The sequence below is a fragment of the Fusarium mangiferae genome (assembly GCF_900044065.1).
Source record: "Fusarium mangiferae strain MRC7560 genome assembly, contig: FMAN_scaffold001, whole genome shotgun sequence".
Taxonomy (NCBI): Eukaryota; Fungi; Ascomycota; class Sordariomycetes; order Hypocreales; family Nectriaceae; genus Fusarium; species Fusarium mangiferae.
The window spans coordinates 1,948,968-1,972,078 of record NW_024573921.1 but is presented as its reverse complement, the minus strand read 5'-3'; the positions used below and the strand labels follow the sequence as shown (position 1 = coordinate 1,972,078).

The window sequence follows — 23,111 nt, the reverse complement described above, 5'->3', positions numbered from 1 at the left end:
TTTCTGGGGTCAGAAAAGCTTGGCACTTTGAGGCCTCAAATGTTGATGCCCATCTCAGTCAGGTACGGATAGAGAGAGTGGGTAGACTATCGGTTTCGGCTTCGTATTGTACAAATTGCTTTACTGTAAACGCCAGATGCACAAATACAATATCTGTAGCGAGTTCATGCATAATGCCATTGCCTTCTAATACAGATATCCATTACCTCTGAGCTTTGCACATACTGCAGTAGACTGTCTTGAGCTTGAGTGAGGCATCCGAGCCCTAATTCAGCCGGACAAGGATCAAGATAGTTCGGGGTTTTCAAAACCTGGAGAAGACTACCTGGACTGTCAAACTCCGAGTGGAAGTACATACTCCGTACTTTGAATAAGACCTTGAAGCTTGGCCTTGGGCTCCAAATCGTGATGGCTATGCTGCCAAGCTCTTGGTGTTTGTGACTATCACCAAGTCCCATTGGTCACAACGTATTATTGTTTGAGAAGATGTACATAACTAAAGTCAGGGCAAAATCTGATGAATCTCCTAGCTCAACCGGCTACACCGGCTTCCCCTTGGCCTTGCACTAACCGTGCTCACTCAGCCGCCAGAAATTGTACGCTCGAGGGTTACAACCAGAATGGGGTTTGTTGTTTTGCAGAGGCGGCTAGCCGATGCCGTTGTCTCTGTACGGTCAAGAAGGATTGCGTGTCAAGATGGGGATTGAAGTACTGGCCGTGTCAATCACGATTGTGATTAACATGAGACGTCTCACTTCAAAGTTCCAACTGCACGAGATTGCTGCGATTAGTACAGCCTTTTACGGAGTAGATTCGGATACAAGACCCCCGTACGATCGTCCAGGTCCACCTGTTTGATCGTCAGGCATTTGAGAAGCCGACACTTCATTTAAAAGAGCCGCAATTCGTCATGCCCGCTACACGTATGTCGTTAAATTCATGTTCTGGATGCTATTTTCGCAGTCCGCATAATAGTGTCTGCAGGAGGTTCAAGCTGACCCCTAATGGGAAATGGGCTTTGATTGAGAATCGATTCATCCCCATCCCTTACGTCATGAGTCCAATCCTGCGGTGATAAGTTTGGATCAGATCGTGATGAGGCACTATTTCCAGTCCAGCTGATCTTTGCGTGGAGAAATCAAACCATATCATGACCAGTGTCTCAATAAAATGCGTCATCCTACAGCCCTCGTCTTATCAGAAATGCCTTTCCTCAACGAATATTGACGATATCTCCAGTTAATTGGGGATCCGACTCCCTTCTGGCAGCCTGCAGGTTGCCAACCTTTCTTGGCATTCATGATTGGGTTGAATCTCTAGATCAGGTTGAACAAGGTGCGGCAACCATGAGATTGGACACGCTTTATTTTGTCAAGTTAGCTTTGTTTCGTTTCATGACTTGTGAAGATGCCTGTCCCTCCATGGCGAACACGTGCTACCCTACACAGCTCCAGCGACTACAGCCTCAAGGGGAGGCAAGAAAACTTAGGGCCTTTATCCTTTGACTTGTAATGAAAAGACTTAGGGAAGTTAGCGTATTGCAGTGGATCTTTAGACCAGTTGATTCTGGCACACTGTTTTCGTCAGGCGTTTTGTTATGTCATCTGGTGAATCTTTTCTCCATGAATGTTCTTAAAGTGCTGTCAGTTTCTTGGTGCTCCATAGCCTACTAATACCTAGGTAGGTAACTTTCTCTCCAAAGGATCCGCCATTGCTATTCGTGTCTTTCAGACTGACACAATTCACGGAAATCATGATTGACTGAAGTCCCTTACCAATGGGACCTGTCTATGTATTTATGCCTTTTCAGTCGTCAAATTTACTCAGAGTTTCTCTCGATATAGCTTATATACGGATGTGGCATTGGCTGACTTATCAACGCCATGCATTGCTACAATTGGGCTTCGGCCACTCTCTCACGGAAGATCGCCGAAGCACATCCCCTATCTCGAGGCAAGTTTTTACAAAAGAAGCAGGCCAACCGCACAAACTGAATCGTTCTAAGGGCGTTTATAGGGCGATTCTTTTCGTTCTGCCTCCAATGCTAGCTCAGCCCAGTCCTCTCTCCTACCGTTGGGGTCAACAATGAGCTCGGGTTCCTGCGGGAGAAGGATAGTGTTTGTAAATCATTGGTCGCTTTGACACAAAAACTGCCTGTTCTGGATGACGCCCTTTTTTGGCGGTCGCGGGCTTATCACGTGTCTGGGGAGCTGTCTGTCCTCCCCCAGCTGTCCAAGCCTGATCACGGTGGTCTGCTCTCTCCTGGAGATCACATCTCTCTCTCTCTCGGAGAGCACATTAGCAATCTAACTACAGGTTGCGGCCAGGCAGGCAACTCAAAAGGGGCAGCTCCGGGCTTGTGCAGCTGGAATGCCCAGTCAACCATCTTCGATTCTGGCGGCCGTCCCGACATTCTTCTTACCATCGCTCCCGGTGCGACGCCCGATATGCACATCATGGCGCCCGTGTCGCAAGAGACGATTCGCTTCGACGACGACTCGCCTTTTACATGATGCTCCTATCTTGCCCTTTAGATTCGAAACAGGCATTGGACTCTTTGCGAAACGACCTCCCCGCCCATTCCCTCCGCCTTTCCTCTCTCCTCCGTCTACATCATTTACCGATCCTTTAAGTACCCACCACCAGAGCCGTGACCGTCGTGCTTTTGTCAACGGACAGCTTATCAGAGGGAAAACAAACGGCGATGATGCTGTCTACGCGAGTGATTATTTCATTTGTGCCAACGACGGCGTGGGTGCGTGGGCTACAAGACCGAGAGGGCATGCCGGGTAAGTTGCCGGGCAACTTCCGAATCTCTTTTAACATCGTTACTGACTTGAAATGTAGTCTCTGGTCGAGACTGATTGGGCACTTCTGGTCTTCTGCGATCGAAGAAGAACTTGTTGGATTACCAAAGTCGCAAGAACCGAACCCCATCGCCAGCCTACAAAGGGCATATGAGCAGACTCTTGAGGCCACTATGTCGCATGACTGTTTGGGAACAACAACAGCCTGTGGCGCGCAATTACATTACAAGCCTTGCACCGAGAATGAAGCACAGGCATCGCCCGTCTTGTATGTGACTAACGTGGGCGACTGCCAGGTCATGGTACTACGACCCAGTACTGAAAAAGTCATTTACAAGACTGTGGAGCAGTGGCACTGGTTTGATTGCCCGCGACAGCTTGGGACTAACAGTCCTGACACACCCACCGATAATGCAGTTATGGACAGGGTCGATTTGGAAGTCGGAGATATTGTGCTCGCGATGAGTGACGGGGTCATCGATAATCTTTGGGAGCACGAGATCGTCGCAAGAATACTCAAAAGCATTAAAGAGTGGGAATCTGGAACACATGCAGAAGCTCACAAGGGTGATCGCACAGGTGGCCGCAATGGTGGAATGAGAATTGCGGCTCAAGATCTGATGGAGGCAGCTCGGGAAATCGCCGTAGATCCTTTCGCCGAGAGTCCATTCATGGAGCATGCGATCGAGGAGGGTTTAGCGAGCGAGGGTGGTAAGCAACAGCGACAGGTTTCTAAAGGAGAAAGCAAAGCTAACAGTAGCAGGTAAACTTGACGATATCAGTGTTGTCGCAGCCCTCTGCGTGAAAAATGAGGGATCATAGTAGTCTCTTTGCTGGACAACTGAGACATCTGGACGGCTTACAGTAGACTTGTCGGATCGGCCCTTCAAAGCATAAGATACCTAATTACACGATTTAATGATGGAGAAGCGAAGATATGGTTCTCATATAACGAGTCATCATTCATTACATAGAAAAAATCTGCCTAGGTAGACATAATTCAGATATGTAATCCATGATAAAGTAATAGTATCACTTAATTTCAGTCCCGAATGATATATTACCTACTACCTTAGTAGCTATGACGATGCAAGTCAAGGAAGTGGGATGGCGGGGCATTACAGCCATGGCGCATGTAGCTGCGGGTCGATTTTAGCTTATCGCACGTGCCGCGATAAGGAAATTTATTTTCTGCCAGCCTTGACTTCGTCGCATCCAGTCCTAGCAAGTCTAAACAAATACCTAGCTAGGTACAACAAATTATTCAAAATGAGAGGAAAGCGGTCAAAACAATATCGGAAGCTCATGGAGCAGTTCTCCCAGACCTTCGGCTTTCGTGAGCCCTATCAGGTTCTGGGTAAGTTGTCGCAAACTTGAACCAGACAGACAAAGCTTACAAGATGCAGTCGATGCCGAGATGGTGAGAGATTCTTCCCGGTTCAAGATGGACCTTGAGCCCGCTCTGTCGAGGACAGTTCATGGCAAGGTCAAGCCTAGTATGTCATGACAAACTTAGTCGTGGTCGATCTTCTAACTGGAATAGTGATTACTCAATGCGAAATTCGCAAACTTTATGCAGCGCGAAATGAGCCAGGTGTACATGAGGCCATTGACCTAGCCAAGACCCTGGAGCGAAGACGATGCGGTCACCATCCCGACGATTATCCCGAGCCATTGAGCACTCAAGAGTGTCTTCGATCAGTTGTCGACCCCAAGGATACACTTCAGAACAAGCATCGCTATGTGGTGGCCAGCCAAGACCAGGAGGTACGAAGGATGCTGCGAGGCATCAAAGGAGTCCCCCTCATCTATATCAAGAGGAGTGTCATGATTCTCGAGCCAATGGCGGATGAGAGCGTTCAAGTGCGAGCAAAGGAGGAGAGAAGCAAATTTCGAGCAGAGATCAAGAACCAATTGGGCAAGCGAAAGCGAGAAGACGCAGACGACGACGACAAGACCGACAAGAAGACCGACAACAACTCTGAAGAACAAAAACAGAAGAAGAAGAAAGGACATGGACCCAAGGGACCCAATCCTTTGGCGGTCCAGAAACCCAAGAAAGCAAAGACAGAAGGGCAACAACCACGAAAACGAGACTCTACTGATGCGAAGGACGTCCCACAAGAAGGCGCCGGCAAGCGAAAGAGACGGAGGAGGAACAAGGCTACTGCAGCAGGTGAAGGCGAAACGGACACTGCAGCAGCGGAAGTGACCATGGCAGAGTCATGAGAAAGTTAGCAAGCAAAGCGGGTGACAGTCTAGGGTTGAAACAGGAATGCTAAGACCACCACGTGCTTGATCTGGAATATGTGCCAATGAAGGCATGGGATATCAAAAGGAGTGTGCGCCGTTAGCGATACCCGAGAAGATAGTATAGATTGAGGGAGTCCAGGGACGCATGAAAGGAATAGTGTTTGAGCGTCAACAATGTTAGCAATTTAATCAGATCATGATTCACTCGGCCCCAACCAACTCTTCATCTTGCTATGACCATAAATTGTATCAATCGCTGAGGCTCGTCTCAAATCAAAGAACGGTATGCCTATGTAGACAAATCAGGGGTCGCGTGAGGTATGAAGGAGAAATTGATTTGAGAACAACCATATATTGAATGACGAGACCCATCCCTGAGTTACAGGGGTGTCCTGCACTATGAACCCTCTGGGCAGGCACAATGCCCTTCCACTAAAAGCAACCAACCACTGAGAGCCCCGCCATCCGCTGTCTGCTAGTGGAGGGCCACCAACCGCTTCCGCCGGACTCAGCCATCTTTTCAGATGGAATGGGTCGACCCCCACTCACAGTAATGTCAAAGTTGGATTCTATCCATCAATAATTATAGGAGTTTTGTTCCTTTTAGTTTTGAGAGGGACGAGGGGAACAATAAGCCCGCCCCTTTCAACAACTCGTCTCAGCTTCTAGATCATTGAATACGGGTGTGGCATTTCACGTCGAACAACCACTTACATCATCACACCATAGAGTATCCTTTGGCGGCCTCAACCTAATCCAGGAGCCAGAAGGATTCGTCCGCTCGCAGCACTTGTACTTGGGTCGAATGTCATCTACAGATCTTCGGCCCTTTCGATCCATTCTTTCAAGGCGCATTACACGTAGCCGAACCATATTTCTCTTTGCTTTCTCTTTCTGTCACAGAAGCAATTCTTTCCGTCGAGCCCGTTGAACGGGAGACCCAAACAAACTACAATTCGCTATTGCTTGACATCATGACTACACCTGCCGAGGTTGACGATTTTGGTCTGCCCATCAGGCGCTTTCCGACTCCGAAGAACGATGAGCCTACCGAGACATCCAAAGATGAGAATCCTGCTGCAACTCCAGTAGCAGATGCCTCGAGCGGTGAGCAACCGATAGTGTCCGAGACGAAGAACGATAAGGCCAGCGATCAAACAAAACCCCCGGCCGTCGAATCTGTTAAGGATGACGACAAGAGCGAAACGTTTGAAGATGCTCGATCTGAACAGTCAAATCCTAGCAAAGATGCTTCGAACCCGTCTCTGGTCACGCACGAAACCCCTACGCCAACTTTTAGCAAAACTCCAGCAAAAGTCGAGCCTACCGAGGCCAAAAGTATCAACGATCCGGAGCCAAAAGATCCAATAAAGACACAGTCAGAAATACCAGAGGCTTCCAAAGAGCATAGGGATGTCGCTGTCACTATCAAGAAGCCAGAGACTCCCAAGCCAGACGATCTGACGAACAAGGGCTTAGTGGAAACACAACCAGAGGCAGCAGATCCCGTCAAAAAGTCTACAGGTGATGAGGTAGCTGTCAGTAAGGAAGAACCCCCTCAGCCCGACAAAATCGCGCCAACCCCTGTATCGCCTACGCAGGCCAATCGAAATGATGTTTCCGAGTTTTCCCACCAGAAGATCTCTACCAAGCCAGAAGAACCTCAGAAGGGGGTGGAGGATGATGACTGGCAAGAAATGCCTTCTTATGCACGATACGATATGTATAATGACGACGACAAGCTAGTTGCAAGGGAATACGATCCGGAACAGGATGAATCGTACGAATATGGAGGACTTGGTGGTGCTGGTAAGGGCTACACTCGGGTAACATTGGATGATGATGCCGAGTCGGCAACAAGCATGGACGACAATACCAAATATCTCTTCAAGAGCGCAGCTGGAACCAGTATGGTCGACGATGATGAAGGACGAGATGCTATCGGTCAGATGCAGGCTACCAAAGATCTCTTGACAGAAGGCCAAAGAGTTGCATACGTTGGATTGGTCCGTCTCGAGATCGTCAGACTTGTGAAAGAGGCGGAAAAAATGAAATCGTTCAAGAAGACAAAGAAGGAGGTTGCTATTTCAGTTGAATCCATGCTGATGTGGGGTCAGAAAATGATGCTTCGACTGTACGCTCATATGGAGATCAATGAAGCTGAGCAGATTATGATCGAACAGTTGGCAGAACATGGAGTTATGCCGCAGGACTTGGCGCCCGCGCTCAATACTAATGCTCGAGTATCAAATCCCATGGCAGACGGCGAGTCATCGATGCCAAGTACCCCATCACTGGACGAGAAGCCTGCAGAGGCACCGCCGCCATATGAGGCGCTTGATGGCGAAGAGCTCTCTGATGTGAAGACACCATCACAGCTCCCCACCACCGCAAAGATCGATATTGATCTTCGGTGGACTGTGCTTTGCGACCTCTTCCTCCTCTTGATCGCTGATTCTATTTACGATTCCCGCTCGAGAGTTCTCTTGGAGCGAGTTGGCGAGAGCCTTGATATCACGTGGGTAGATATCTGCCGTTTCGAGAAGAAGGTCACAGAGGCTCTGGAGATGCAGCAAGCTGCCGAGAAGGAGAACTGGAACGAGGAAGAGCACACGGAAACTCGCAGGAAGAACGCATTGACCCGGCGATATGTGATGATGGGATTGGCCACCGTAGGTGGTGGGCTGGTCATTGGTCTTTCGGCAGGTTTGCTTGCTCCTGTCATCGGTGCTGGCCTGGCTACCGGATTAACGGCCATCGGGGTGACTGGCACGGGAAGTTTCCTCGGTGGTGTAGGAGGCGCAGCCATCATCACGTCGGGCGCAGCGGCGTCAGGCAGTATCATCGGAGGCAGGGCTGCGGACCGAAGAACTGGCGCGGTTAGGACATTCGAATATCGTCCCCTTCACAACAACAAGCGAGTCAACCTCATTGTCACTATCTCGGGGTGGCTGACAGGTAAGGTCGATGACGTACGACTGCCATTCAGCACGGTAGACCCTGTCATGGGTGACCTCTACTCAGTGCTCTTTGAGCCCGAGATGCTTCGGAGTATGGGTGACACCATCAACATTTTGGCTACTGAGGTGAGAATTTTTACACACTGTCCCAATAGGGATTATCAGACTAACGATCACAAAGGCTCTTACACAAAGTATCCAACAAATTCTGGGCACAACCATACTAGCTGCTCTCATGTCAGCTCTGCAGCTGCCGATAATTCTTACCAAGCTTGCCTATCTTATTGACAACCCTTGGGCTGTCTCGCTGGACAGAGCCACATCCGCTGGAAAAATTCTAGCAGATTCCCTGCTAGAACGCAACCTAGGAACACGACCCATTACACTGGTTGGGTTCTCGATTGGCGCACGAGTCGTTTTCTCTTGCCTTCAGGAGCTCAGTAAGAAGGGGGCGGTTGGTATTGTACAAAATGTCTACATGTTTGGTTCGCCTATCGTGGTAAAGAAGGAGGAGTACATTAAGGCCAAGACTGTGGTTTCTGGGCGATTCCTGAACGCGTACAACCGCAACGACTGGATTCTAGGCTACCTGTTCCGACTCACAAGTGGAGGTATCCGCCGGGTAGCAGGTCTAGCTCCAGTGGAGGATTGTCCGTTTGTTGAGAACATGGACGTAACGGATCTCGTGAATGGCCACATGGACTATCGTCAAAAGATGCCGGTATTGTTGATAAGATGTGGATGGTCTGTTGAGAGTGAAGAGTTCGTTGAAATCGAAGATCCAGACCCGGACAACCATAATGAGCGCCAGAGGGAACTGATCAATGAGATCGAAGAGGCACGCAAGAACCTCGAGAAAGAGGGCAAGGCCAAGAAGAGTGGGCGATTTAGCTTCTTCGGTCGTCGAAAGAACGCGGAGAAACAGGACTGGGAAATCTACGAAGACTCAAAGAACAAGGGAGAAGGCAAAGAGAAAGCAAAGGAGGGCGAACAAGCCGACAACAACACTGGTGTCCTTTTTGACATTGACGCAATCCGTGCAGAAATTGCCAAAGATGCCCGAGATCACTACGCCAGCCCGGAGGACCTGCAAGTCAAGGAAATCAAATCAACTCTGCCTCCAATGAAGCTGGATGTGTCCTCGCTTCCCGCATCTCCTTCGGCGGTGGCCAATGGCTCTAGAGCAGGCTCTCGGACGGATCTGACCGGCGCACGAGACTCGCACGATACTCGTGTGTCCCAGGAGAGGTCTCACAGCTACACACCTAGCTACACCAGACAAGCGTCACCACCTGGGTACAGCTCACCGTACGGCGGAGGGTTTGGGTCAGGACATGGTGACGCATACGGCTCGGGCCGACACGACGAGGACGACATTCAGATGACATTCGATACCTCGTTTGACGATCATCCGCGGTCAGCAACGGTAGCACCTACTGAGACGACAGCAACGAGGCCACAGGTGAAGACGGCGCAGACATTGCCAACAATGACATTGCATGAACCGTGGGGGGATTCAGATGATGATGATTTTGGCAAAGAGAAGGAGATTTCAATGACATTCGCTTGAGTCGGTAATTTGGGGTTGCCTTTTTGAGTTGCTGGCGTTTCGGATCAGACGAACGACTGGAGGGGCTCAGTCTCTTGGACTGGACTGGACTGGACTCTGCTCTGACTGCACCGTTGACTTTGAGTTTGACTTTTTTCCCGGCGCAAACAAGGCTTGATGATTTTTGGATGTTATTGCATTCATGAAGGAGTAATCAAAATCGGCTGGAGTATCAAATACACATAAGACATAGTAGTCAGTACCACCTAGAACACTTTGCGAAGTAAGCATGAGCAATGACAAGGACGAGAGTCAAAGAGGAGGATCATTAATTCTAATGTTGGTGTTTTACATTGTTGCATTACTGGTCCGTGTGCCACTCAAGCAGCCGTCGACTTTTTGATGGTCAGTTCTATAAACAGAACAAACATGAAAGGGTGGAATGCCACATTGCCCACGCCTTCCTGGCTGTGCGGGATGGAAATTGTCAAAGGAAAAAAAGCAGCTTATTGTCTCCAGGGTAGGATGGATAGTGGTGGTGGTGGTGGTGGTGGTGGTTGAGGCTTGTGCTTATGATAAACATATGTATAGTGTGAGGCATTGCTAGGGAGCGGCTGAAGTGTTGGTATGTTGAATTTCAGTTGTTTAATCTTACAGTGAGACGCAGAATTTCCCTTGTCGGCCAAAAGTACTCACATCATACTCTCTCAGTTCCTGACCTGGAGATGAGTGAACGTTGGCCGTTAGTTTGACCCTCTGGCCAGGATAAATTTGTGCAGTTATACCTATGTGTCTCAAAAGGTGAGTATAGGCGAGAATCAATCGTTGGGTTGGTACCCCGTACTAGAGTGGAAGAAGAGATCAAGGCAAGGTACTTCATACTCTCATCCTTAGATCCTGGGGTGGTACGACGAGATATCACGGTCGAGCGAGGTTGGTTGGTTGGCGCGTATAAGTGAGTTGCTCTACCACGACAGCAAGCAATAGTTGACAGACAGACAAGACAAGACAAGTTATAGGCAGTCCGTCTTCTGGGGATATCTTGGTTCACAAATCCTCAGAAATAGAGTCTTGCTCTCTTCCGAATTGCCTGACAGTAACAATAGGTCTGAAAGTCCACCTTGGAACGATGGATGGAAGTAATCTTGGGGCTGACGGGGGCTCAGCACCAATAAGTGTAAGACGATGCGCCGAACCAAAATTCTAGTGGATTGACAAGTCTACAGTTTGTACCTCACAGTGTGTGTCTCGAGCAGATCCTGGGCATCCTGTCAGCCGCAGTAGACTTGTCTAATTGGAGAAACGTCGTCAAAGAGTGGATGCTTCTGATGCCAACGTTTTATAGGGCAGAGTCAACGTTTGGAGTAGCGGGCAGCTAGCGGGCTAGGGGAGGAAAGAAAACTCGAGATCTTGATCCTAAATGGCAAAAAGACTTAGGCAACTTTACAAAAATTTAGAATATCTACTTTAGGTATAGGATATCTTTTACTGAGTTTATTTTGGCGCCCTACATGAAGGTCTTGTGTTTTCTTGCTCCCCGAGGGCGGGTTGCACCGCCTCTCCACTGTTTTACAGTCTGTATTTGTACATTGGATTGGATGGATGTCTCAAGTACAGCAGAGATTGGCCAGAGAGTTAAATGAATGGTGATCACACATAGGTATTTCAAGGAACACAAACAGAAGCCGACATCACTCTGACACTTGCCCACTGAAAATCTCAACTCTTTTGAACGGTTCGGCCTCTCCAATTCGATACCTTAGTGCTTACTCCGTACACACAGAAGCACTCCATCAGAGCCTCGGGGCTCTGTGATGGCGGGATCAAGGGTCTCCAGTAGGGACGAGAGGTTTCAGGGGTCTGGGCAATACCCCAGTCCGGCCCAAGCCAGAAGAGGTAAGGATTGGAGCATTCCCTTTGTTCTAACAGTTCAGCTGAAGAGAGAATTCGTGATTGGGCTGATGGGTGGTCTGTGAACTCTCAGACAGCCCGAGTCCAGTGTGTAAAAGGATTAAGTGCATTAGAGAACTTGACCGCATCTCTAGACACATCATGTACGGGGTGAGCGGTAACTGATATGTGTGCATTTACTCCGTAGGTATCTAGCAAACGTTTCAGACCTCATGTCAGCGAATGGAGCCCTACGGATACGGTTACCACAAAACAATGGAGCACCCAACACAGCTGTTCAGCCCAGTAGAAACAACCTTGTTCCCAGGGAGGGGATGCAGTGGAGCCGCCCATCGTCAAGCTTGCCCCTTATGGACAAACACTGTGCTGTACCCTCCAAGTACCCTCTATACGAAGTCCTAGCTGGCCAGGCTGAGTACGCCCAGGTCTGCATTTGCAACCATCCAGACAAGCCAGTCAAGCCAGTCAAGCCAGGGCTGAACCACGCTTGGGCTTGCCGCAGCAATGGATGAGACCAGGGAAGACGAAGGAACTCCCGTTGGACCTGTTTTCTTTGTCCCCTCTGCTTCTGTCATCTTTCACCCCCGTCTTACCATACCTTATAGTACGATATTGGAATTTACCCTCTAATAAGACCACCTCGCTTTTGCTTTTCTTGTGCTTGTGTTGCGGTTTGCTTCGTTTCTCTGTCCCTAGGGACTTATTGTCCCAAGATACCAAATCGGCCGTTTGGAATAGAATCGGACCTGAACTGAACTGATCGACCACACTCGATAAACAAGTATAAACGAGTATAAACGAAATCGAACGATTCTTGACAAAGGACCACTTTCAACTCCAACGTACTGCCCTCGAGAAGCGGACGAGAGGTCCAAGAGAATCTCTTTGATTCGGGATATACCACCAATCGCCAACACATAACTGCTGATTTAGCTGGACAAGACAACTCAACACCCCAAAATGGAACAAATAGCCAACCAAATTGACCGGGACGATACGGGCGATGTTGTGAAGGACATGCAAAATGCCCCTTCTTCCACCATTATGAACTTTGCATCGCCCTCCAGCACAGGCGACTCCGACGGTGTTGTTGACGGCTCAGGCAACGGCAACACGGGCGTGGGAGGTTCGGGGTCACAGACCAAAGTCATCGTCTTCAATTCCACAAACTTCGAGGACGGTTATGTTTTTCAGCTCAAGGATAGCGACCAGAACAGAAAGATCATCGGCTTTTCCAAACCCGACTCCAAAACCACGCTCGATGTGGTCCAATGGCAGGTTATCAACGACGACAACATTGAGTCTTTGGGTGATGTCGAATTTAGCGATGCGAAGTCCAACAGACAACTCACAGATGGTATGTATGCTTTGCGCGGAATGCGACACGCCCTTGTGACATATTCAAGATCAGTAACTGATACATTATCCAACGCAGTCGACAACAATTCGGTGACCCTCAACTTTGGAGGCGGAACCTCAAAATACTACGGAAAAGAGATGTACATTCAAATTGACTGGAAGAAGGATGGAGCTTCAGGCTACACCAAAACAGAACTCTTCACTGTCACCAATACCGATAACACCACTGAGATCAGTGAACTAAATGACCGACTCAAGAAGGATCAAAGCCAACAGGAGACTTTGGAATCCACCACTTCCTCATCCTCATCGGCAACAGCCACTCTTTCGCCTTCGTCGACTGCAGGGGCTGAAGAGAGTTCCAGTGGTGGCGGCGGCGGCGGCGGAGGGCTCTCAACCGGCGCAACTGCTGGCATTGCCGTTGGTGCCGTTATTGGCGGTCTTCTCATCATCGGTGCTCTGGTATGGTTCTTTCTTCGTCGGCGTCGACGCAGCAAGAAGGCTGGCGATGAGTATGTCACACAGCAAACATACGCAGTGGACAAGGAAACTCATGGCCGTGCTACCGACTCACCCAACTCGCCCTACTCAGATGAAAACCACATGCAGCCTGTTGCCCTCGGTAGCCTCGACCGAGATCGCGGTGTCGCTCCAACTCCCCCACCTGGCGGCGTGCCTCGTTCATCCATCGGGTCCCATGATCGTGCAGCACACAGCGGTGCTCAGACACCCCAGGGCATGTCGTCCAACGTGGCTCACTTGGTCGAAGATGGTATGACAGTCGATGAGATCCGAAGATTAGAGGAAGAGGAGCGGCAGCTGGATGATGAAATCGAGCGTGCCGCAAGACGATAGTGCCGCCTCGCATGGGCAAAAGCCATCTGTAGACCAGAGAAATCCAGGTCCCGTTGAAGGCATCGACTCTTGATGCTGGTGTGTTATGGGGTTTGGAGTTTTGGATTATCCTATATCTTGTTCTTACGCTTCACTTCTTGGGTCGCCTACGTAGCCTGCTCAGTTTTGTCCATCGTAACGGTGCTGTGTATTCTCTCTGGCCTTGTTGGCGACATAGCTGGTCCGTCATTGATCAGATGCAGGCCTACCAAGAGAGGTACCACAGATTTCTTTTGCCATGTTGACATAGGCCTTTCACTTTTCACGATATCTTGCATGAAGTCTGCTTGTTGCAGCGATCATGGAAACATGGAATTTGGTGCTATCATAAAAACAATCAGTGGGAAAACGTCGATAGCGTCGCGCAGTCTTTATAACGAGAGCGATTTAGTTAGGTCGTGAATGATTGATACCAGAGCGGTAACTGATCAAGCTATTATTCATACATTTCCCGCCCACAGGCGCTGTGAAACTGCAAATCGTTGTCGAAAACTCGCAAACGGTGATTAATAAACCCTGTGATTTTAATTTACAACTTCAACGACTCATACCGACATCAATGTCTTCCTTGCAAAGCCCTGACACAAAACACAGGCCAGGTTCCCCCTTTTTCGTCCAGTTAATGGAGTGACGGAGTCGAGATTCGCTCAGCCTCATCCATTCGAAGCCCACTCTTTGCTTTTTTTTTTCTTTCTAGCTGCGAGAAAACCAGTTGCTGACCATGTTGCTTGCGAGGCTTCCGGCTAGGTTGCCCGTTCCAAAAGCGCTACCAGCGATGCTGGAAGCGTTGCTGAACTTGTCACATCGCGAGAAGGCTAGAGTGTTCATGATGGTGAGGACAAGAGCAATAACTAGTTCCGAGAGTTAGTGGCACTGAATCCGGCATAGATACGAAGCGTGCTCTTTGTATCTGAATCACAGACTCCAGGGGTATTCTATCCAACGTACCAACGAGGGGCAACCACAAGAACTGCAGTCGCACAAGAGCAAGAATAGCCATGAGAACCCACAACATAGGCTGGATATACAGAGCGAGCCAGAAAAAGCGGCTATCAGTCGGGTTGACAGTCTTGGTACCTGGCTCGCTGCTCTCAAATACCCACTGCGACTCTCCCGTCTGGGGATCGACCTCATTCCACCAGCGCAGACCTACAAGGCGACGGCCGGCAATGTTTTTGATGTAGTAGAAGTCGGCGGCCAGGAGGAGAATCGTGATGATGAAGATCATGATCCTACCAAGAAAATCAGTGCTCTGCGCGGCTCAAGAGGCCCGAGGGAGGATACGCACATGCTTTTTATGATCCACAGACCGAGAAAGTAGATCAGGACACTTGCTGCAGGACATTAGCAATTGCGCTCCAAAGGAAATGCCGTGAGAGGCGCACATATCCGGAATCCCAGAAACGTGAGCAGCGTAATGGGATGCGCGCTGAGGCGCCAGCTAAGACTGCCCGGCGCGGGCTGTGGTTGCGTGGCATCCATGATAGCTAACAAGTCGACGTATTGGATGGAGAATAGGTAGTTCGTGATATCTATACTTTTCGTTAAGACACTGTTCGTATTCGACTCGATTCGATTCGTTGAGAAAGATTGTCGTATGTAGTTGGCGAAGGGGTCGTAGGTGACAATGTAACAAAACGTGGAGCTTTGAAGCTAGGTAAGGTACCTTGTGTAAGCTGGCCTTCTATCAAGCCGCGCAAGGGATGGAGCATGATCCGCGACAGCAAAATCCCCTGTCATTGGTTTAGGCAGGCGGTGGGAATTGGCAGATTCTGTCTAACACGGTAGGACGTCATGAGCTGCCGTGGGTGGGCCCGACCTTCTCGGCGTATAAGTCGTGATAGCCTAAGGGACCTCGGTCTTTCAGGATATACCTAGCTACTGATCATCTACAAGCGCAGCTCATATGCGCAATTGACAAATATTTGTGCTCGTATCTGATAACCCGTGAAATCCCACGATATGGCTGCCCGGTCTCCATCCATTATCCGCCGCTCTTTGCTCTATGGTAAAGCAGGACTCCTCACTCATCATTGAATGCCCAGACTGACCCCCCCTCCCCCCTCAGTGCCAGGCTCATCGCAAAAGATGCTCACCAAGTCTCTCGGTCTCAAATCAGACAACGTAACTTATGACTTGGAAGACTCGGTTACACCCTCTCTCAAAGACACAGCCCGCAATCAACTGCGCGAGCACATCTCCAACCTCAAAGCTCGGCCTTCTGGCATTTCTGAGCTGGCCGTTCGCATCAACGCTGTTTCCACCCCCTTTGCTCTCTCAGACTTGACCACACTCGCGCCACTGTCTCATGTTGACGCTGTCGTGGTTCCCAAAGTCAATTCTGCGGCTGACCTGACCTTTGTTACTGATGTTCTCCGACATGTCGCTCCAGAACGCCACACTGCCGAGGCAGATAACCCAATAAAGATAATAGCTCTTATCGAGTCAGCTCGCTCCATCATGGACTTGGCCCAGATATCAAAGTCATCTCCCTACCTGAGTGGCTTCATCTTCGCAGCCGAGGATTTCGCCCTTGATCTCTCGCTGACAAGAACCCCGTCTCTGACCGAGTTTCTCTACGCCAGATCTGCCATAGTCACCGCAGCCCGGGCAGCCGGATTGCCAAGTGCAATTGATCTAGTTTGCACCTCCTATAAGGGAGAGCAGGGGCTAAAAACTCTCGAGGAGGAGTGTGCTGGAGGAAAATCCATTGGCTTCAACGGAAAGCAGTGCATACACCCAAGCCAGGTCGAAGTCGTCCAGCGTATGTTCGCTCCGGATAAGAAGGAGGTTGAATGGGCTATTAGGATCTCCATCGCTGATGAGAAGGCTTCGGCGTCCGGTCGAGGCGCCTGGACCCTAGATGGTAAAATGATTGATGCCCCCGTTGTTGGCAAAGCTGGTGCTGTCATTGTCAAAGCAGAACAGTGTGGCATTGATGTTCAGTCCTTAAGAAACAAATGGAAGGATCAAGAGCCTGAGTAATGAATCCTAACCCAGCTACGTACCGCTATACCAAAGATTCAAGACAAGAGTACATCAGCCTAAAAGTGATTAGGCCTCCAGAAACCAACCATTTTCGCCTCAGAGACCCCATGCTCACCGTGATATTTTCCTGTCCAGTATCGACTTTGTTCATAACCTGAGTGTTCCCAATCTTCTGCCATAACCTGATTCGTCGATATAGACCCTTGATCAAAGCTTGAGAATATGTCGTGTAAGCTCTGTTGGATTGCCCCATCATGATCTATATCGCTGCATTGTGACAAATCTTCGCTGTTGTCCATTTCGAACGACTCGCTTTTGGCACATTCCTCTATATCGCTAATGCAGCCAACACCAACAGACTGCTGCGAGTTGTCCCACTTCATACTTACCTCGCCTTCGATTCGCTTAATGAATTCTTGAATTGTCTCACTGTCTTCGCAGTAGTCTGGTTGTGTAAGTTGCCTACCATGATGCTGTATGTCTCGGTGGTCCGAGTAGATATCTGAGTGCACTGTTGGGAAGACGGCCGAATCGAGTCCTGCACTACTAATATGCCCATTAAGTGGTCGGCGTGCTTGTTGAAAGCCTGGAGACCCTGAAACTGGTATCATGATGTCATGGGACTGCAGTCCTCGGTGAACGAACGAGCCCTCTAACTGGGGTTCATTTTCTTCTGTCGAGCCTTGGTGGTATGAGTGCTCACCATTGAAACCCTCCACTATGAAGCTTGGAAACATAAGCCCTGGCCAATCGTTTTGCTCGTTATAACGATGGCCCCTTTCTGAGATTCGAGAAAGCGGGTGACCCCGATTATTAGCAGTAGAGATATTCTTCGTACCTTGGGGTTGTTTGACGCATGGTTCCTCAGGAATACTGTATGTATTATTTTCAACTACCGATGTTGGTAGAATTGAAGGCTGAACTTGTGGAGGGGTGCTGCCAATCGGAACTGGCAATTCTTGTTCATATTGGGAGCACGGTGCTTTGGTTGGCACTGGTGCACTTTTTGCACCGCCATTTAGATGAAATTGTGTATTCTTTGTGGCAGCTTGTATGTTTGGTTCGAGAGTTGACTGCCTGCTGCGGTCGGCCATTACCCCCTTGTCCTGATATGTCCGGTTCTTGCTTGATTGTTTTGTACCATTCATGCCAAGGCAATCGCGATGTTCAATATTTGGCTCCATAGTCCTATGGGAAGTTGTTTCCAAAAAACCTGTGCCATCGAAGATGCCTGTCTCGATAAGCCTCTTGAGCATCGCTTCAGGGGTCTCGTAGTCGGATGTTTGAGTGGTTTTTGTCGACCGTACAGAGGCGCCATGAGCCTGAAACCCATCCTTTTGACTATTGTTCTGTTGATTTCCCTGAAAGATATCATCCGCGAGGCTTTGTACTTCTCCCTCTTCATCATTTGTTGTGGTTATGGGGAGTTCCGTGGCGCTCCGTGAAGTATGGTCACTATTTGAAACATCATCTTGGCCGTTCGAGTTCTCACTTGTACTATGTTGGGGAATCTCGTCTGGTTTTCCTTTTCCACCGCATGTTTCAATAAAGGTCATATCGTCGAGTGTAATGTCAGCCCCTATGTTATGGTGAGAAAAGACTAAATCGAGTCCGAGAAGTAGCGTACCTCGTCCGTATGTTGAGGATCGACCGTTCAGGAACAGTCCAGCAGTAAGATTAGGCCTCATCTGACAAAATACACGAGCATTAGTTTACTCGGTATGGAAATCCGCTCGATTTTGCTTCACCACCTACCGTCACTCTTGTGTTTGGGATGGCGCCAGATGCAAAATTGTTCATAATATCTCGACTCACTCTAATCTCTTGCTTATTTGAGCGTGACTTTTTTCTTGGCCTCTCTTCTTCGCTCTCGGTCGTGTGATCCCTCTTACCCCCCGTGTCTTTGAAAGTATACCGGTCTGGGCGTGTTTTCCTTCTTGGCTGTCTCTCGAACAACGTTTTGTTAGATCTTTCTTTGTGACAGTCCTGCTTAAAGCGTGAACGAGATCTCTTCCCGTTCTCTTTGTCAGACCCTATGTCAAGAGAGGGCTCATGTTGCGATTCTGAGTATGTGTCGCGTTCAAGTAAATCGGATTTTGGGGAAGTGGGTCGTTGATCGAAGGCTCGGTTTCCTGAATGACGAGACTGGTGATAATTCCGAGATATCGGCACAGCAGAAAGATCGTGAGGCTTCCAGTTTGGCTTCCAGTTTGGTGTGTAATCGCCGTCCAAGTCTTGCGCGAACTGCGGTTCCGGATCCTTGTGACTTGCATAATCATGAACCTGGCTCAGCCAAGCATGAACTGTGTCAAGTCTGCTCGATTCGACATCTAGGGAGTAAAATTCTGGACTTGCTGAGATCCTGTGCCGGATCTCATATTGGCCATTCGAATGATGGCGATTGCGATGAGGTATCATCTAGGCCAAGCTTCGGAGAGCACAGCCTGCAAGTCTCTTGCGCGTCACTCAAATGCATTTGCAGGGGATCAAAAGTTGAGGGGAGGATATCGTTACGGGGTGTTAGTTTGCACACCCAAGATAAACATGATACGAGCTCAGCGCCTTCCGCGAAACGAGTCTGGATATTGAAAAAGGTAGGTGCTATCGCTGCCCCAAACTTGCACGTCACACCTTAGGTAACCTACCTCAAGAATGGGCTTTTCATACTGCCTCTTTTGGCCCGTTCCGCTTACTTTAGATAAGTAGGTACCTACTAACCAACCTATATGAGTACTGGCTTGGGGTCAGTACTATCTAAAAGCCCGTTTCTTCTGAAGTTCTAAGAAATCGTTGATCTGTTCTCGTTACGGATCGTTCTTCGAGGTCGCTCAAGCCAATATATTCCCCTGACTGCCACCTCTTTTGGGCATCTTTTGTACACTCGCTTCCCCCAATCTCTACTCTAGGAACATCCACCATGCGGCTTCTGGTTCCTATTCAAGAGCTATTATGCGAATTACCTGTCAGATCTAAGTGATAGGCCCTGATCTTGTTTACGAAGGGTACTTCTTGGCATTGGTACCTCAATCGACTAAGCCGCTGCCAAGGTAGCATCGCATTGATGCTTAATCTAGCGTTTCACTACGCTACTGCATATCTGTCAAGGCAGCCGCTGTCATGGCTGGCTTAGGTAGCAGAGTTACCTATACCTATTTCCTGTATTTCCTTGTTGAAACATTCAAGCAAGTGGTAGTGCGAGCAGGAGAAACTCCAGCATACCTACCCTTACTGGCTTGTTTCGTACTTGTCGTTACGAAGACACGAAATCTCGACACGCTGCACGTTTCACGGTCTGGGATTAGTGTCTGTCTTACACAGATTCAGATCCATGCTGCATATGGAGTACTCGTCGGAGGAATTCAAGAACCCGGAACTACATTCTGTATAAGTCATCGGCCCATGAAGAAGGAAGAAAAATTAGGATGAATAATTCAAGGCCGGCTAATACATACACAGACATCTGATTTTCATTTATTCTACAACCAAACGAGGAAATAAATAGACTGCGCATGAATTCCTCAACGTCTTGCAAGCCTTGCAAGCCTACCATGCTGGCATGCTAGCTTGGCCCCTGAATCAACCCTCCACCTCAGTGAGAAGGAGGGGCAGCACGTGTCGGGAACAGGTGTTTGGTGAGGCGGGGCTTGAGTATAACACCCTGAAAGGAGCATCGCCATCGCCAAGAGCATGAAACGCTACCTTAAAAAAGCATAGGGCCGTGTTGCATGGTCTTGGTATTTTGCATATAATGTCGAAGCGGGAAAATGTCCCGTTACAGACTACGACGTCGTATGCCAAATATTCTGCAACAAGCAGTCCGCTATATATATCAAAGAACAGGTACTCCGTACGAACCGCCAACCTAGAGTTAACGGAGGAGGACCGGGATATTGGCTCAAGTGGATTGAAGGGGGCTATGCAAGCGGCGAATTGAAGAGTGGCAGTATGATGAGAAGGGGGAAGATCGTCAGACTGTTATGCTTGACTTAGGGGCAGAATGCGGTTTAAGCCTAGGCGCGGTGCTTGGCTTTGACGGTTGTGGGGAGAAGTTTGGACAGGATGTGGAGGACCGTCGTCATCACAGGCCCGCACGAGCTTGAATGAAGCTGATGGATGCCGCCAAAACCCTCATGGCCACGGTGAGGGTGGTGGGTTAGGTAGTGCACCTTGCACCCAAACTTGGACTCCCCCTGTGTTTGCTTCTGCCGCCCAAAGCTTGTTTGGAGAAAGCTCCCCCTGCCAGACCCGAGTCCGAAACGTCCTGACCAGACACCCTGGTCGTCTGTCGCGGTGACGGTACGGTAAGGTGCAGTTCATCAGCACTGCCTCCACGGATGTGCCCACCGGGGGGACCTGGGATCGACGCGAGGAGGGAGCTTGGCCTCGAATTTATGAATGATGGTGGAAATGAAGCAGGCGCCATCAACTCGAGCGATGGCGATAGACTTTTGGCTCGTCTTGTAGAAAAGAAAAGAAAGCCTTGACGATGAGCAGCGAAACATGGCTCGCCAGACATGACATGGGCGAGACGAGATATTCTAAAACACCCCTGGCAAGCATCGTCATTCAACGCCGCTGCCGATAGACTACAGAAACAACGTGCCTGCCGTGCCTCCAGCTCGCTCGCTCACTGCATTGTGCTGCACCTGCAGGGTGCATACATACATATAGATACTCCGTACATACATACATAACATCAACAGTCACGTTCCGCCCGCATTTTATTACATTACATGCTCAGGACCCCTCTCATCCATCCTTGGGCCTTGGACCACGCCGTCTAGTGAATATAAGCTAAGCTAAAGTTACCTTACCTGTTTGTTACCCGGCTTTCTCTGTCTCTGATTTAACTTCATTACATCCGCAACCTCTTCCCGTTCTGAAGCTCCACCTTCATCTCTCTCCCTGCACCTCAGCTCAACCACTCGTCAACTGGTTGTCTTTGATAATTAGCGCAAGCGCTCAGTTTCTTGAAGAACAAGATCAAGTCTGTGGAAGACGCAGTCACCAATACCAAAGGCATCTGCTGCAATAAAGGTGCGCTCTTTATCTCATAGTGCCCCTCTTATCCTCCTCACTCTGCACAATCGTTGCCTATAAGCGCGCGCCTTTCTGCTCAACGACGCGCGGCATCTTGATCACACAGATTAGTGACCGTGATCCCGGGGAGGCTGTCGAGGACTCTGTTTGCTCTGTGGATTCGGTCCTGTGTGAGCCTGCTCCTCTGCGGCGCATCTACAACCACCGTGGCAATCTTTGTTTCAGTGGTCTATCTTGAACACAAGCTGACGTCTGAGCTAGAACCCACGATCCAATATGTCTAAGCTCTTCATTGGGTTCGTTTCAAGCCTCTCTTGCGGCTGCCCCATCTGCTAACTCCATTCAAGTGGCCTTGCATGGCACACAGAGGAAGCTACTCTGCGTCAGAAGTTTGAGGAGTTCGGCCCTGTCGAAGAAGCTGTAGGTAACTCTGTTCCTTTCTTTCCTTCAAGCAAAGCGCTCTTAGTTCTGCATATATCTGTGGCTCTGATGCGGGTGTTTGTTGGGACCATAAGATCACTTCTAACGATGGTTATGGAAAGGTGGTGGTCAAGGACCGTGATACCGGCCGCAGCCGTGGCTTTGGATTTGTGCGATACACCCAGGAGGGCGATGCTCAGAAGGCCATCGCAACCATGAACAATGTCGAGTACGAGTCACTTTTGTTCCTTGTTTCATGGCGGATCTGCTATCTCATTCCAATACAGAATCTAATCCTATCCAGGTTTGACGGACGAACCATTCGAGTTGACAAGGCATCCGACAATGGCCCCCGAGGCGGCTTCGGCAGAGGAGGTGGGTATGGGCGAGGCTTCGGGGGACCAGCTCCCTACGGAATGGCTCCGCCTGGACACGGCTACCCAGTCCCCGCGCCGAACATGTATGCGCCTATGCCTTATGGTCGGGGATACCCCCCTCCTCAGCAAGCCTACGGCGCTCCTCCCCAAGGTATGCCGAGAACGAATCGTGGAGGCAATCCATAACAATGCTAAAGTACATATAGGATTCATGCCTCAGCAGCAGTTTGGGTACCCTGATCCTTCTCAAATGCCTCCCCAGCAACAACCTCCTCAGGGTGGAAGGGGATATTAGTTGACGTAACTTAAGGCCGGAGTGGAGTGCGTCACATTGCGCTCGAAATGTTATTGACGGGGCCTTGAGGATTGGAAATTTCAATGGTGGTTAACTTCGATGACTTCCGGCTCCTGGGCTTGCGGATTCTTTGTACGACTGGATGACGAGGTCAGGCATTGGTGAGCATATTGAAACGCAGAATTATACCCGGGGCACTTAGGTTGAAGTGTGGTTTCTAGGGGGCATGGCATGGCATTTGGGCTGGTATGGTTTGCC

At 49.5% G+C, this 23,111-nt stretch overlaps 8 protein-coding genes across 8 annotated transcripts; 6 read left to right on the top strand and 2 right to left on the bottom strand.

Annotated features, from left to right (window-relative positions):
- Window positions 1-2,370: 2,370 nt before the first annotated feature.
- FMAN_01145 (uncharacterized protein) lies at window positions 2,371-3,629 on the top strand (the record flags this gene model as incomplete). Its single annotated transcript, XM_041831464.1, has 3 exons — window positions 2,371-2,789; window positions 2,848-3,518; window positions 3,571-3,629. The coding sequence occupies 3 exons, from the start codon at window positions 2,371-2,373 to the stop codon at window positions 3,627-3,629; spliced, it is 1,149 nt and encodes a 382-aa protein (XP_041676481.1).
- A 483-nt stretch (window positions 3,630-4,112) lies between these two features.
- Window positions 4,113-5,036, top strand: FMAN_01144 (uncharacterized protein; the record flags this gene model as incomplete). Its single annotated transcript, XM_041831453.1, has 3 exons — window positions 4,113-4,164; window positions 4,214-4,303; window positions 4,351-5,036. 3 exons carry the CDS (start codon window positions 4,113-4,115, stop codon window positions 5,034-5,036), a joined length of 828 nt encoding a protein of 275 aa, XP_041676480.1.
- Window positions 5,037-6,034: 998 nt separating this feature from the next.
- Window positions 6,035-9,590, top strand: FMAN_01143 (uncharacterized protein; the record flags this gene model as incomplete). Its single annotated transcript, XM_041831442.1, has 2 exons — window positions 6,035-8,146; window positions 8,202-9,590. The coding sequence occupies 2 exons, from the start codon at window positions 6,035-6,037 to the stop codon at window positions 9,588-9,590; spliced, it is 3,501 nt and encodes a 1,166-aa protein (XP_041676479.1).
- Window positions 9,591-12,440: 2,850 nt separating this feature from the next.
- Window positions 12,441-13,694, top strand: FMAN_01142 (uncharacterized protein; the record flags this gene model as incomplete). The annotated part of the gene is made up of 2 exons (XM_041831431.1): window positions 12,441-12,837; window positions 12,916-13,694. The coding sequence occupies 2 exons, from the start codon at window positions 12,441-12,443 to the stop codon at window positions 13,692-13,694; spliced, it is 1,176 nt and encodes a 391-aa protein (XP_041676478.1).
- Window positions 13,695-14,426: 732 nt separating this feature from the next.
- Window positions 14,427-15,215, bottom strand: FMAN_01141 (putative Golgi apparatus membrane protein TVP23; the record flags this gene model as incomplete). The annotated part of the gene is made up of 4 exons (XM_041831420.1): window positions 14,427-14,584; window positions 14,682-14,965; window positions 15,022-15,067; window positions 15,119-15,215. 4 exons carry the CDS (start codon window positions 15,213-15,215, stop codon window positions 14,427-14,429), a joined length of 585 nt encoding a protein of 194 aa, XP_041676477.1.
- A 480-nt stretch (window positions 15,216-15,695) lies between these two features.
- FMAN_01140 (uncharacterized protein) lies at window positions 15,696-16,718 on the top strand (the record flags this gene model as incomplete). Its single annotated transcript, XM_041831409.1, has 2 exons — window positions 15,696-15,741; window positions 15,802-16,718. The coding sequence occupies 2 exons, from the start codon at window positions 15,696-15,698 to the stop codon at window positions 16,716-16,718; spliced, it is 963 nt and encodes a 320-aa protein (XP_041676476.1).
- A 59-nt stretch (window positions 16,719-16,777) lies between these two features.
- On the bottom strand, window positions 16,778-19,139 carry FMAN_01139 (uncharacterized protein; the record flags this gene model as incomplete). The annotated part of the gene is made up of 3 exons (XM_041831398.1): window positions 16,778-18,300; window positions 18,349-18,409; window positions 18,477-19,139. 3 exons carry the CDS (start codon window positions 19,137-19,139, stop codon window positions 16,778-16,780), a joined length of 2,247 nt encoding a protein of 748 aa, XP_041676475.1.
- A 2,898-nt stretch (window positions 19,140-22,037) lies between these two features.
- Window positions 22,038-22,853, top strand: FMAN_01138 (uncharacterized protein; the record flags this gene model as incomplete). The annotated part of the gene is made up of 5 exons (XM_041831386.1): window positions 22,038-22,057; window positions 22,109-22,181; window positions 22,304-22,410; window positions 22,486-22,709; window positions 22,765-22,853. The coding sequence occupies 5 exons, from the start codon at window positions 22,038-22,040 to the stop codon at window positions 22,851-22,853; spliced, it is 513 nt and encodes a 170-aa protein (XP_041676474.1).
- Between the last annotated feature and the right edge of the window lie 258 nt (window positions 22,854-23,111).